This window comes from Dama dama, chromosome 14 (genome assembly GCF_033118175.1).
Source record: "Dama dama isolate Ldn47 chromosome 14, ASM3311817v1, whole genome shotgun sequence".
Lineage (NCBI taxonomy): Eukaryota > Metazoa > Chordata > Mammalia > Artiodactyla > Cervidae > Dama > Dama dama.
Genome location: NC_083694.1, coordinates 51343969 through 51359496, shown reverse-complemented (window position 1 = coordinate 51359496; position 15528 = coordinate 51343969). Strand labels below are relative to the sequence as shown.

General features: G+C 42.6%; 1 protein-coding gene across 1 annotated transcript; it reads left to right on the top strand.

The window, feature by feature from the left end:
* The first annotated feature begins 4381 nt into the window (after positions 1-4381).
* LOC133068870 (PRAME family member 12-like) lies at positions 4382-14588 on the top strand. Its single transcript, XM_061159801.1, has 3 exons — positions 4382-4668; positions 5099-5674; positions 14033-14588. Exons 1-3 carry the CDS (start codon positions 4382-4384, stop codon positions 14586-14588), a joined length of 1419 nt encoding a protein of 472 aa, XP_061015784.1.
* The last annotated feature ends 940 nt before the right edge of the window (positions 14589-15528 follow it).

Below are 15528 nucleotides of genomic sequence, written 5' to 3'. Positions count from 1 at the left end.
ATGTACAATCTGGGTTTAGAAAAGGCAGAGGAACTAGAGATCAAATTGCCAACATCCGCTGGATCATAGAAAAAGAAGAGAATTCCAGAAAAACATCTACTTCTGATTCATAGACTATTGTGAAAGCCTTTGATTGGATCATGACAAAGTGGGAAATTCTTAAAGAGATGAGAATACCAGATGACTTTACCTGTCTCCTGAGAAACCTGTATGCAGGTCAAAAAGTAGCAGTTAGAACTGAGCATGGAACAAGTAGACTGGTTCAAAATTGGGAAAGGAATACATCAAGGCTCTGTATTGTCACTTTGCTTACTTAACTTCTATGCAGAATACATCATGGAAAATGTTGAACTGCATGAGTCACAAGTTGGAATCAAGGTCGCCAGGAGAAATATCAGCAACCTCAGATATGTAGATGGTACCATCTTAATGGCAAAAATTGAAGAGGACCTAAAGAGCCTCCTGATGCAGATGAAAGAGGAGAGTGAAAAAGCTGACTTAAAGCTCAACATTCAAAAAACTAAAATCATGGTATATAGTTCCATCAGTTCATGGCAAACAGAAGGGAAAAAAGTGGAAACAGTTGCAGATTTTTTTTCTTGGGCTCCAAAATCACAGCAGAGTGTGACTACAGTCACAAAATTAAAGAATTCTTGCTTCTTGTAAGAAAAGCTATGGCATATTTAGATAGTGTGTTAAAAGCAGGGACTTCACTCTTCTAACAAAGGTCTGTGTAGTCAAAGCTATGGTTTTTCCAGTAGACATGTAAGCGTCGGACCATAAGGGAGCATGATAGTGGAGAAACTAGTCCTTTCAAACTGTGGTGCTGGAGAAGACTCTTGAGAGCCCCTTGGACTGCTAGGAGATCAAACCAGTCAATCCTAAAGGTAGTCAACCCTGAATATTCATTGAAAGAACTGATGCTGAAGCTGTAGCTCCAATAGTTTGACCTGATGTGACGAACCAACTCACTGTAAAAGACCCTGATGCTAGTAAAGATGGAGGATGGTGGGGAAGTGGGTGACAGAGGATGAGATGGTTGGATAGCATCACCGACTCAATGAATAGGAGTTTGAACAAATTCTGGGAGATAGTGAAAGACAGAGGAGCCTAGTGTGCTGGAGTCCATGGGGTTGGCAAAACTTGACTTGCAGCTCTTATGCTGTGCATTTTGTGAGTCAACCATGGGAAAACAATACAATTACAATACAATACAATCATACTTTAAACTGTCTTGAGTCATTCACAGGGTCCCTTTAGGAATGCCCTGCTCCAGACTGCCTGAATCCTCCCTCATTACTCACTGTGATTTTGACCTGATATCCATCAGAGAAGCCATGACTGAACCCTATGGGGGACCAACCATATCTCCAAAAGCACTGCCTTTGCTCCCTTAATAGGCTCATGATCTGCTATTATTCCAACATGGCATTGAAATCCTGAAGGAAGAGTTTGGGGTGAAGTAGAAAAACCTAGCTTTATTGCCTTGGCAGGCAAAGGTAGACACACCATGCTTCTGCCTCAAAAAATATGATGTGTCTCAAACCCAGAGAACTTGATGAGAGTTTTGATAACAGTGAGTCAAAGGTTGAGTCTCTGATAAGATTAGGGTATGTGCAGGGTTTAGGGTGTTCTGGTCTCCTAAACTTGATGAGCTTCTAAGGTCCCTTTAATCTTTCCTCAGGTGATTTCTTGCCTGATCCTCCCTTGATTAGCAACTGTTGGAATCCATCCCTGGGAACTCAGGTAAGCTCATGGAGGCTGAAGTCTTGCCTACAAGAAGTGGGGGACAGAAAGACCTCTGTGCTTGGGAGACCCACAGGGCCCCACTCAGTTTCAATTTCTCACTTAAACATTTTAAAGTGAAAACAAATAATGTTTTCAAGCCAATTTGTGGTGCTGATACCAAATTTCTGGGAGAAAACTCCCTCAAAAGTGACAGTTTCCTTTTAGTCACTCCCTTTAATTTACAAACACAACCAAGAGAAAAGGCTTTAAATCTTCTTCTTCCCCAAGAGAGAGGAAAATAAAGTTCATTTTACAATATTTGAGTTACACTTTCTGTTTTGGAATGCCCAGTTCCAACTACCTAGCCTCCACCCTTACTTCTCAATGTGATTTTGAACTGATCTCCTTCAGAGAAGTCTTGACCTAAGATTGGAAAACCAATCACATCTCCTAAACCCTTTCCTTCCTGAATAGACTCCTGATCTCCATGTGTCAAACAATATCTAAGTGACACTTGATAAGTGGATGGCTTATTTTGTTTCTTTTCAGAACAACACTACTGTCTTTGTGAAGTAGCTTTAATTCTTGGACATTCTGATAATTTTTAATGGCCAAAGATCCCCAATGATGCTTTAAAGTTTTGTTTATCTTATCTGCTGTCTCAAGTCAATAACTCCTTCATGGTCTCACACCCACAGCTACTTCTGTTGGTATTGGTAAAGCCCAATCAATATTTCTAGAATGGACCTAGGAAGGAGCCTTTGAAGTCAATAGCCTTCTCTCATTCTTTATCTTTCCTGAATGTAATCTGATTCCATTCATTCCTCTGGAGATTGACAAGGACTAAATCAGGATTAACCAGAGGGGCAGTGTGAAACATTATCAGGTATCATTTTCTGATTGGCTGTTGGTAGTAGGAAAGAATAAGATGTGATTAGAAAGGTCTATAAAAGCCCCAGTATCAAAGAAAGTATACAGAATCTTCCAGCTCCAGAGGCACCACCTGGGCTCTCCACCGTGTCTGAGATCTGAGCAGCCTGCCACCCACATCAGAGCTGGTAAGTTACAGACACAACTAAGGACACCTTCATTTTACCCATGGTCAACTGGTGTTGAATGGTAGCACGCACCTTGGGATGGCAGGAGAGCTTTTAAAAAGTATTTCTTGAGACTTCTCTGGGGCTCCAGTGGTTAAGGTTCTGCTCTTCCACTGCAGAGGGAACTTGTTCAATCTCTGGTCCAGGAACAAAGATCCTACAGGTGATGTGGCCAAAATGAATAAATAAAAATAAATGAATAAAAGTATATTTTCAGATATACTCATTTAAGGTTTTGTTTTGGCCTCTAAAGTAGTTTAGACTTAATCCCAAATATTTGGATTAGTGCTTTGGTTTATATAATTTTTAAATGTCTTAATCAAGCAGATGGAGAAGGCAATGGCACCCCACTCCAGTACACTTGCCTGGAAAATCCCATGGACGAAGGAGCCTGGTAGGCTGCAGTTCATGGGGTTTCGAAGAGATGACTTCACTTTCACTTTTCACTTTTATGCATTGGAAAAGGAAATGGCAACCCACTCCAGTGTTCTTGCCTGGAGAATCCCAGGGATGGGGTCACACAGAGTCAGACACAACTGAAGTGACTTAGCAGCAGTAGCAATCAAGCAGATGCCTCTTTTAATGAAAGATGTTTGTTTGGAATTTTATTTTCTGAAATTTAAAATATTTAATTTGTACACATACAGCATTCATTTTAGGGGTATCTCCTGACCTTTCCCATCCCAGTTAACTGTGGGAACTCAAGATGGAAGCTGTGTTGGTCCACATGATGCTCTTATTCCCATACTTTTAAGGCTCTAAGTGATATTTTAAGCATTTTCTTCTGAAAGGACGAAGCTCAGCCTCCAGCTCCCAGTAACCACTTCCCAGTAGAACATTATTAAGCAAAGCAGTGGATGAATCAGTGGTTGCATTTCCCCCCCTCTACTTGTGACAGACAACTGGCACTAAGGCACTTCTGTCACCAGGCCCAAGCCTGGTTTGCTCACTCCCACAACAGGCCAATGAGTTCAAGAGATGAGAGGCTAGGTGTTGAGGCAAGGAATATGACTTCTATTCAGAAAACAGCCTTATCAAGAAGATGGCAAACTAATGTCTCAAAATAACCATCTTTTTAGAGGCTGGGTGCCAGATTCTTTTACAGAACAGAGAGCAGGAGGAGTTGAGGAAGTAAAGTAGAAAGGCAATAATATCTTGCAAGTATCTCCTGGAATGTCCATCTTTGGGGAAGGGGTGTGTTAATCTCTTCATTCTTGTGTCATTCACAGTTGGGCAGGGGCAAATTATCTCCCAGTGAACTGAAAAAAGATGCTTTTAGTCTTCAGGCAGAGGGCCAGGGTTCCCTGAGGCAGGCCATTATGTATGATTATAATAACAAAAGCAACAGGTTCAAGTCAAAGAGAAAGATCCATTTTGGAGAGAGAATTGGCTCTTCCCTGCAACAATTCCACCACCACTAGAGCAGTGGCCTTAGCCCTGAGTAGGTTCCTCTCAAGGGTGGGGAGAAACAAACTGAAGTGTGCTCCTGATTGGCCTGAAAAGAATGTCTTGTTCCTTGGAAGTACCCACAGGATTCCTTTTGGAACCAAGTCAGGATGAGTCTCCAGACCCGACCCAGACTCTTGAACCTGGCAGCAGTGAGCCTGCTGAGGGATGAGGCCTCAGCCATCACTGCTCTGGAGTATCTGCCCATTGAACTCTTCCCCCCACTCTTCATGGAAGCCTTCTGTGGGAGTCGAAGTGAGACCCTGAAGGCCATGGTGTATGCCTGGCCCTTTGTCCGTCTGCCTCTCGGGGGCCTGATGCAAAAGCCTCACATGGGGACCTTACAAGCAGTTCTGGATGGTCTTGATATCCTGATTGCCCAGAAAAAACATTCCAAGTAAGTCTAATCCAGGTAGTCTAGTAGGTTGCTAGACATCATGAAGAAACACTTGGGGTCAAGAGAGTGAATGGTCAAAGGATGGACCAGAGACTTTTGATGATGTTAATGAAGACTCTCAGAGTCCTTGGCTATTGCTGAGCTCAATTTGGGGAAATGCCTTCTGGCAGTGAGAGTGCCTAAGATGCCAGGAAACCTAAAAGAACATGCCTGGCAGCCTTCTAGTTATGCTTATGGGTACTAGAAGCAGAGACTGAGGAAGGATGGAAGGGGAAAAGCAGACAGGTGAGGCAGAGAGGAAAGAAGAGGGCAAGGCTGTAGGAATGTCAAGTATAATCTCAGGTGGGAAGTCAGAGTGTAGCCTCAATTCTAAGTCTGTGGTTTCATTCCGTGGTTTCATTCAAACAGCCAATCTTCTGTTTCCCCACAGGAGGTGCAAACTGCGGGTGCTGGATTTAAGGAATACTGGCCAGGACTTCTGGAAAATGTGGTCTGGATCAAGTGTCCATGTATCCTCGAGCTCATCAATGACACCAGTGGCTGAGGTCAGGTCAAGGACAGAGCAGCCCTTGGCTCCTTTAGAGGTGTTCATAGAACTGCACTTCAAGGAAAGTACCACAGATGACTTCCTCATCTACCTCACGAGGTGGGTGGAGCAGAGAAAAGCTTCCATACACCTGTGCTCTAATAAGCTGAAGGTCACTTCAATGTCCTTAGAAAATATTGTGCAGGTCCTGGGTATAGTGCAACTGGACTGTATTCAGGAAGTGGAAGTGAATTGCATTTGGCATCTGTCCACTCTGGCCATGTTTGCTCTTTTCTTGGGCCAAATGAGTAATATACAGAGACTCCATCTCTCCCACATCCATGGGCTAGCAATTGAAGAGGAGGAAGAGTATTATCACATTGTCCAAATTATCTCTCAGTTCCGCAAGTTGTACCACCTCCGGGATCTGTATTTAGAGACTCCCTCCTTCCTTGAAGGCTGCCTGAACCCGATGCTCAGGTGAGTGTGCACCACTGACCTGGGAGCAGTGTACCCAATGCTATAATGTCAAAAGCGTGCCTCCCTTTGCTACTCTATCCTGAACTGTGATATCATATAACCACCCAAATCAAGGTAGTGGCCCAAACTAGGATGGAGGATATGGAAAGGGCCACTCTTCTAGGAAGATACAGACTAAGTGTTAGGATGTACGGGTAGTAGGTATGTAATTTTTTCACTGGGCTTCCCAGGTGGCTCAGTGGGTATAGAACCTGCCTGCAGTGCAGGAGATACTGGAGATATGGGTTCGATTCCTAGGTCGGGAAGGTCCATTGAAGGAGGGCATGATAACCCACTCCAGTATCCTTGCATGGAGAATGCCATGGGCAGAGGAGCCTGGCGGGCTATAGTCCATAGGTTGCAAAGAGTTGGACATGACTGAAGTGACTGAGCACAGCACAATTTCTCTATTAGGAAGAGATGTCTTTCCTAGATGACTTTGGAAAAATAGGTAAGGGAAGGGGGACTTTGAAAAGGGAAATCTCCATCAGTCCTGAGTATTTAATGAAAGCTCCATGCTCTCCAGTTTTGTGACCGCAAGGAGACTGTCTCAAATTCCAGGTCTGTAAGAGGTTATCTTTTTATCCAGATAAGGTAATTAACATATAGTAAATGCATGATTCTGGAGATGATGGTTATAGAACAGGAGTCAAGAGATCTTAAAAACTGGTAGCTGGCTTGCAAATAATGTAGGGATGTAAGTGAGCCACTGCAGACTGTTATTTCCAATGGATGTTGTCATGGATCTTCCCCAAATTGATCCTCTATGCATATCACCCAGATGACTTGAGATAAGGGTGTGTGTGCATGCTCAGTCACTTCAGTTGCACCTGACTCTTTAAAACCCTATGGACTATAGTCTGCCAGGCTCCTCTATCCATGGGATTCTCCAGGCCTGAATACGGGGTGGGTTGCCATGCCCTTCTCCAGAGGATCGTCCCAACCCAGGGATTGAATTCACCTCTCTTATGACGCCTGCACTGCAGGCAGATTCTTTACCCACTGAGCCACCTGGGAAGGCCGAGATAAGACTGCCTCAGGTCAAATCATGTGCCTAAGTAAGCTTGAATAAGAAGCACTTTAAGTCTCTTTTAAAAAAAAAAAAAAATTAATTTAGTGATATTAATTGGAGGCTAATTACTTTACAATATTCTAGTGGTTTTTGCCATACATTGACATGAATCAGCCATGGGTGTACCTGTGTTCCCCATCCTGAGTTCCCCTACCACCTCCCTCCCTATCCTATCATCCCAGTGCACCAGCCCTGAGTGTCCTGTCTCATGCATCTAACCTGGACTGGCTATCTATTTCACATATGGTAATATACATGTTTCATTGCTATTCTCTCAAATCATCCCACCCTTGCCTTCTCCCACAGAATTCAAAAGTCTGTTCTTTTCATCTGTGTCTCTTTTATTGTCTCACATATAGGTTCACTGTTACCATCTTTCTAAATTCCATTCATATGCATTAATATACTGTATTGCTGTTTTTCTTTCTGACTTACTTCACTCTGTATAATAGGCTCCAGTTTCATCCACCTCATTAGAACTGATTCAAATGCATTCTTTTTAAGAGCTGAGTAATATTCCATTGTGTATATGTACAACAGCTTTCTTATCCATTTGTCTGCCAATGGATATCTAGGTTGCTTCCATGTCCTAGCTATTGTAAACAGTGCTGTGATGAACTTTGGGGTACACAGGTCTCTTTCAATTCTGGTTTCCTCAGTGTGTATGCCCAACAGTGGGATTGCTGGGTCATATGGCAGTTCTATTTTCATTTATTTAAGAAATTGCCATACTGTTTTCCATAGTGGCTGTACTAGTTTGCATTCCCACCAACAGAGTAAGAGTTCCCTTTTCTCCACACCCTTTCCAGCATTTATTTTTTGTAGACTTTTTGATAACAGCCATTCTGACTGGCATGAGATGGAACCTTATTGTGGTTTTGATTTGCATTTCTCTGACAATGAGTGATGTTGAGCATCCTTTCATGTGTTTGTTATCCATCTGTATGTCTTCTTTGGAGAAATGTATGTTTAGTTCTTTGGCCTACTTTTTTTTTCCATTTATTTTTATTAGTTGGAGGCTAATTACAATATTGTAGTGGTTTTTGTCATACATTGACATGAATCAGCCATGGATTTACATGTATTCCCCATCCCGATCCCCCCTCCCATCTCCTTCATTACCCGATTCCTCTGGGTCTTCCCAGTGCACCAGGCCCAAGCACTTGTCTCATGCATCCAACCTGGGCTGGTGATCTGTTTCACCATAGATAACATGTTTCGATGCTGTTCTCTCAAAACATCCCACCCTCGCCTTCTCCCACAGAGTCCAAAAGTCTGTTCTGTACATCTGTGTCTTTTTTTCTGTTTTACATATAGGGTTATCATTACCATCTTCCTAAATTCCATATATATGTGTTAGTATACTGTAATGGTCTTTATCTTTCTGGCTTACTTCACTCTGTATAAGGGGCTCCAGTTTCATCCATCTCATTAGAACTGATTCAAATGAATTCTTTTTAACAGCTGAGTAATATTCCATGGTGTATATGTACCACAGCTTCCTTATCCATTCGTCTGCTGATGGGCATCTAGGTTGCTTCCATGTCCTGGCTATTATAAACAGTGCTGCGATGAACATTGGGGTGCACGTGTCTCTTTCAGATCTGGTTTCCTCTGTGTGTATGCCCAGAAGTGGGATTGCTGGGTCATATGGCAGTTCTATTTCCAGTTTTTTAAGAAATCTCCACACTGTTCTCCATAGCAGCTATACTAGTTGGCATTCCCACCAACAGTGTAACAGTCTTCCTGACTGGTGTGTAATGGTACCTCATTGTGGTTTTGATTTGCATTTCTCTGATAATGAGTGATGTTGAGCATCTTTTCATGTGTTTGTTAGCCATCTGTATGTGTTCTTTGGAGAAATGTCTGTTTAGTTCTTTGCTTTGGCCCACTTTTTGACTGGATCGTTTATTTTTCTGGAATTGAGCTGCAGGAGCTGCTTGTGTATTTTGGAGATTAATTCTTTGTCAGCTGCTTCGTTTACTATTTTCTCCCATTCTGAAGGCTGTCTTTTCACCTTGATTATAGCTTCCTTCATTGTGCAAAACCTTTTAAGTTTAATTAGGTTCCATTTGTTTATTTTTGCTTTTATTTCCATTACTCTGGGAGATAGGTCATAGAAGATCCTGCTGTGATTTATGTCAGAGAGTGTTTTGCCTATGTTTTCCTGTAAGAGTTTTGTAGTTTCTCATGTTACATTTAGATCTTTAGTCTATTTTGATTTTATTTTTGTGTATGGTGTTAGAAAATGTTCTAGTTTCATTCTTTTACAAGTGGTTGACCAGTTTTCCCACCACCGCTTGTTCAAGAGATTGTCTTTTCTCCATTGTATATTCATGCCTCCTTTGTCAAAGAAAAGGTGTCCATAGGTGCGTGGATTTATCTCTGGGCTTTCTATTTTGTTCCATTAATCTATATTTCTGTCTTTGTGCCAGTACCATACTGTCTTAATGACTGTAGTTTTGTAGTATAGGCTGAAGTCAGGCAGGTTGATTCCTTCATTTCCATTCTTCTGTCTCAAGATTGCTTTGGCTATTCGAGATTTTTTTGTATTTCCATACAGACGGTGACATTATTTTAGCTGATCTATTCATAGGTGTGAATGGGGTATTAAAGTCTTCCACTATTATTGCATTATTGTTAATTTCCCCTTTCATACTTGTTAGCATTTGCCTTACATATTGCAGTACTCCTATGTTGGTGCATATATGTTTATAGTTGTTATATCTTCTTCTTGGATTGATCCTTCGATCATTATGTAGTGTTCTTCTTTGTCTCTTTTCAGTTTTTATTTCAAAGTCTATTTTATCTGATATGAGTATTGCTACTCCTGCTTTCTTTTGGTCTCCATTTGCATGAAATATCTTTTCCTAGCCCTTCAATTTCAGTCTGTATGTGTCCCTTGTTTTCAGGTGAGTCTCTTGTAGACAGCATATACAGGGACCTTGTTTTTGTATCCATTCAGCCAGGCTTTGTCTTTTGGTTGGGACATTCATCCCATTTACATTTAAGGTAATTATTGATAAGTATGATCCCATTGTCATTTACTTTGTTGTTTTGGGTTCAAATTTATACACCTTTTCTGTGTTTCCTGTCTAGAAAAGATTCTTTAGCATTTGTTGAAGAGTTGGTTTGGTGGTGCTGAATTCTCTCAGCTTTTGATTCTTTGTAAAGCTTTTAAATTCTCCTTCATACCTGAATGAGATCCTTGCTGGGTACAGTCATCTGGGTGTAGGTTTTTCTCTTTCATTACTTTGAATATGTCCTGCCATTCCCTTCTGGCCTGAAGAGTTTCTGTTGAAAGATCAGCTGTTGTCCTTACGGGAATCCCCTTGTGTGTTATTTGTTGCTTTTCCCTTGCTGCTTTTAATATTTGCTCTTTGTGTTTGTTCTTCATTAATTTTATTAATATGTGTCTTGGGGTGTTTCGCCTTGGGTTTATCCTGTTTGGGACTCTCTGGGTCTCTTGGATTTGGGTGGCTATTTCCTTCCCCATTTTAGGGAAGTTTTCAACTGTTATCTCCTCAAGTATTTTCTCATGACCTTTCTTTTTGTCTTCTTCTGGGACTCCTATGATTCGAATGTTGGGGCATTTACCATTGTCCCAGAGGTCTCTGAGGTTGTCCTCATTTCTTCTAGTTCTTTTTTCCTCTCTGTTTCCTTTATTTACACCATTCTATCTTCCACTTCACTTATCCTGTCTTCTGTCTCACCTATTCTATTGTTGGTTCCCTCCAGAGTGCTTTTGAATTCAGTTATTGCATTATTCATTATTGATTGACTCTTTTTTATTTCTTCTAGGTCCTTGTTAAACATTTCTTTCATCTTCTCAGTCCTTTTCTCTAGTCTATTTACCTGTAACTCCATTTTGTTTTCAAGATTTTAAAGATAGTTTAAAGATAGTAAAGATCATCTTTACTATCATTATTCTGAATTCTTTTCAGGTAGAGTCCCTATTGCCTCCTCTTTTGTTTGGTTTGGTGGGCATTTATCATGTTCCTTTACCTGCTGAATATTCCTCTGTCTTTTCATTTTGTTTAGATTGCTGTGTTTGGGGTGGCCTTTCTGCATGCTGGAAGTTTGTGGTTCCTCTTAATTGTGGAGGTTGCTCCCTGTGGGTGGAGTTGGGCTAGTGGCTTGTCAAGGTTTCCCATTTAGGGAAGCTTGTGTTGGTGTTCTGGTGGGTGGAGCTGGATCTCTTCTCTCTGGAGTGCAATGAAATGTACAGTAGTGAGTTTTGAGATGTCTATGTCTTTGGTGTGACTTTGGGCAGCCTGCATTTTAATGCTCAGGGCTCTGTTCCCCCATTGCTGGAGAATTAGCATGGCGCTGTCTTGCTCTGGAACTTGTTGGCTCTTGAGTGGAGCTTGGTTTCAGTGTAGGTAAGGAGGCTTTTGGATGAGCTCTTGTCGATTAATGTTCTCTGGAGTCAGGAGTTTTCTGGTGTTGTCACATTTTGGATTTAAGCCTCCTGCCTCTGGCTTTCAGTCTTATTCTTACAGTAGCCTCAAGACTTCTCCATCTATACAGCAGAGATGATAAAACATCTAGGTTAATGGTGCAAAGATTCCCCACAGTGAGGGACACCCAGAGAGGTTCACAGAGTTACATGGAGAAGAGAAGAGGAAGGAGGGAGATAGAGGTGATCAGGAGGAGAAGAGGCGGAGTCAAAAGAGGAGAGACCAATCTAGCCAGTAATCAGTTCCCTAAGTGTTCTCCACAGCCCAGAACACCCAGAGAGATTCACAGAGTTAAGTAGAGAAGAGAAGGGGGAGGGAGGAGACAGAGGTGACCTGGGGGAGAAAAGGGAGAGCCAAAAGTGGAGAGAGCAACCAATTCAGGGATCATACCCTTAAGTAAAAATGGGTACTGAAGCTTAGATTCTTAAAGGTACAAAATTGATAAATACCAAAAAGCAAAGATTAAAATCTAGAGTAGGGGTTAGACTTTCAAAGATACAATATTAAAAATATAAAATCAACCAGAAAAATTATAAAATATATATATGAAATTTGCTTTAAAAATAGGGTCTTTTTTTGCAAAGTAATAGTAGGTTATAAAAAAGAAAATTAAATGAGTAATAAAGAACTAAAAAATTAAAAAATGATAATAGTGAAACTGTATTTAGGAATTTCTCTGGAGCTGTTGAGGGCAGTGTGGAGTCTGTTTAGTTTCAGATAGCTCCTTGTTCCAGCTTATACTTCTTCTCAAGCTCCATAGGCCCCTTCCAATGCTTAGTCAATGCTAACTACAGGGTTTTAATCTGTTGCACCTGTCACTTCCAGGTGGTTCTATCTTCTTTGTTTATTTTGGCTTCTTCTGTTTGCAAGTCTCTTCAGTTTCTAATTTCCACCCTGGCACAAGGGGGCGAAGGTGGTCATTTATTTAGGCTCACTTGTTCAGTTGGGATGTGGGGAGGGAGGAACTCAGCAAACAAATATCACTGGCGTGTGTGGGGAATGCTTGCAGTGTATGGACCACAGGCTTTGTCTCAGCTCACCACAGCATGTGCTTTCCCAGTCTACACTGCTCAGGCTCCAGGTTGCTCTACAGGGGAACTGTCCTAAGTGGGCCCTGGATTTTGTGCACTTCTGAGGTCTAAGCTGATCAGGTTCAGGTTATCAGGTACACCACAAAGGCACAGAAACAGTTGGACGTGCGATTCGTGTCCTTCCCAGGTCCGAGCAACTCAGGCGACCAGATGCTTGGTGAGGGCACTGTCCCGGGTGGCCAGTATGTCTTAATCACCTCCCCGATCCCAGCCGCTCAGTTTCCTGGGTGCACTGCAAAAGCACCATCTCAGGTGTGCCATGTGTCTCCTCTCGGGAGCTGATCTCTGGCTGCGACCCTCCTGGCAGATGTCAACCATCCAGGATCCCAGGAAGACTTGGCTGGGAGCCTGCTCACAGTTTGGTGCAGGATGCCTTCTCTGGGGCTGAAATTGCCCCTTGTCTTCCGGCTCTGGCTGTCGCCTGCCTGCCTCTCTTCCTCTGGTGTGGGGATAGATCGGTCCACAGCCGGCTAGCTCTCCTTTGGTGTTTGCTCAGTCCTTTGTTCTGTGAGTGGGCCAGGCTGCACCTTAGGTTAGAACTTTTCAAGGGAATGTACTCTCTATCTCTCTTTTTTTTTTCTGTCTCTGGCTATCCCACAGTTTGGGTTGCTATCTCAAGTTAGCTCCCTCAGTTTATCCTCAGGGCATTCAGGCCCAATCCTTACCCTAAGCATGCAATCCACGCCTCCCTGTTCAGCCCCCACTCGCTAGTAGCGGATGTGAACATCTGGGCTACTTCTCTGCTGGAAGTTGCAGTTAGGTGCTTATTCTGTGGGTTTTTTTCCCCCTCCTCCCAGTTATGCTGCCCTCTGAAATTCCAAAACTCCCCACAGACCTGCCAGTGAGAGGGTTTCCTGGTGTTTGGGAACTTCTCCTCCTTCACGACTCCCTCCCCGGGACAGGTCTCCATCCCTAACTCTTTTGTCTCTCTTTTTGTCTTTTATATTTTGTCCTACCTCCTTTCAAAGAGAATGGGCTGCCTTTCTGGGTGCCTGGTGTCCTCCACCAGCATTCAGAAGTTGGTTTGTGCAAATTGCTCAGCATTCAAATGATCTTTTGATGAATTTGTGGGGGAGAAAGTGGTCTTCCTGTCCTATTCCTCTGCCATCTTAGGACCGCCCCTTAAGCATGTCTCTTATGACCAAAATTCAGTGATGCCCATACTTTATTGGGGCTTCCTTGGTGGCTCAGATGGTAACGAATTTGCCTGCAATGTGGGAGACCTGGGTTCGATCCCTGGGTTGGGAAGATCCTCTGGAGAGAATCTCCACCACAGTATTCCTGCCTGAAGAATCCCCATGGACCAAGGAGCCTGGCAGGCTACAATCTATGTGGTCACAAAGAGTCAGACATGACTGCAACTAAGCACGGTACAGCACACACTTGATTGCAACAAGATGTCAGGCTCTCCTGAATTTGTTTTAGTCTATTCCATTACCTCCATTCATTCTCATAATGAAGTGGAATATGTCTTACTGGGCTTGACACTTCAGAAAAGAGAGTATTTGAGATTGTATGTATTTAATCCAGTCACATAAGGAAGATGAAATGATTCTGGCTGAAATAAAACTGGGCATTCTCGGTTTGATCATTATCAGATGGTCAGACCACACTTGGCCTTGGACAGATCTGTTATCTCCTAACTTGAGGTCACAGTCCACCCCAGATTTGAAAATAACGCTATTTTTCTCCCCAGGTGCCTGATGACTCCCTTGGATAACCTTGCTATAACTCACTCTCTCCTTACGGATTCAGACTTGACCCATCTGTCCCAATGTCCAAACATTAGTCAGCTGAAGGGCCTGGATATGAGTGGTGACCTCCTGACGTACTCCAATGCTGAGCTCCTCTCAGTTCTCCTGGAGAAAGTTGCAGGCACACTTGAAACACTGGACTTAAACATGTGTGGGATTAGGGACTTCCATCTTGAAGCCATCCTGCCTGCCCTGAGCCATTGCTTCCAGCTCAAGTCCTTCAGCATGCGTGGAAACATTCTCTCCATGGCTATCATGGAGAAGATGCTGCGACACACTTCCACACTGCCCAGTTTAAATAAAGAGCTGTATCCTGTCCCCCAGAGTTTGCAGTCTAGGGGAATCCATCAACCACAGAGACTTGCACAGTGTCGGGCTGAACTGTTTGAGATTCTGAAGGACTTAGGACGTCCCAGGACCATTTGGATTAGCTCTATCTCCTGTCCACAGTGTGAAGGTCATGCATTCTATCATCCTGAGCCCATTATATACCAGTAAATTTCCTTGCCTAGTTGATTGCCTATATCACAAATTTTCTTGGATACTAAAAGCTAGGACAGATTTGCATCATAAGGGAACAGAAACTCATGGTTTCAGATATCTGCTCAAAGTGAATATGAGAAGAAAAAATGATTCAGCAAAGGTGCAGGATAGCAGAGGAAAAAGTTGACTCTGAGAGGAAAAGGGGGCTTGGAGGACAAGTGTCCTAAAGAGCCAGAAAGATGAACCTAAATTTCATTAGATGGACTTGGAGCTTTTGACACATATGAAGCTACCTGTGGTTGGATGTTTCTAAAGATATGGTCAAAAATAAAGAGGCCCTCAGTGTAAACTTACTGCTGCTTTCTCTGATGTATTATTCAGTTTTCTCATTTTATACATCAGGAACCTCCAGACACTGATAAAAGATTAAAGCACTGAGTTGTCTGTGATCTGAAACATTACCATTTAAGCAAGTTCTGTATTCTTTCTGGGTTGTCTCTTCCCTTTGCACTTATTTCTGAGGCTGTTCACTGGGTTAATACACAGAAAGGGGAACATACTCAGTGTTCAAGAGCCATTGAAGAGCAGGGCCCTCACTGTTGATTCAGGTCATGATCCTGGACATGACCAGTCCTCATGATTCTGCTGTGTCCATAAGTCTCAGCCACTGCTGGGAAGGTTGGAGAATGCATAGGAGAGATTGGAGTTATCTCTAGGGGTAGACATTCTGAGCCTCAGGTCTCCTAGGCTACTTGCTTGTAGATCAGACCAAAGGATAAAAATTACTTTGACAAGTAGGGCTTGTTAGTTTGGTAATAAAAAAAACTAACAGAAACTAGTTCATACAAGGTTAGTACAAAAGTTAGTACAAGGAAAGAAATCTTAAAGATGAGAGCACAAATAAATGATATAGAAATGAAGAAAACAATAAGAGATCAATGAGAAAATATCAATG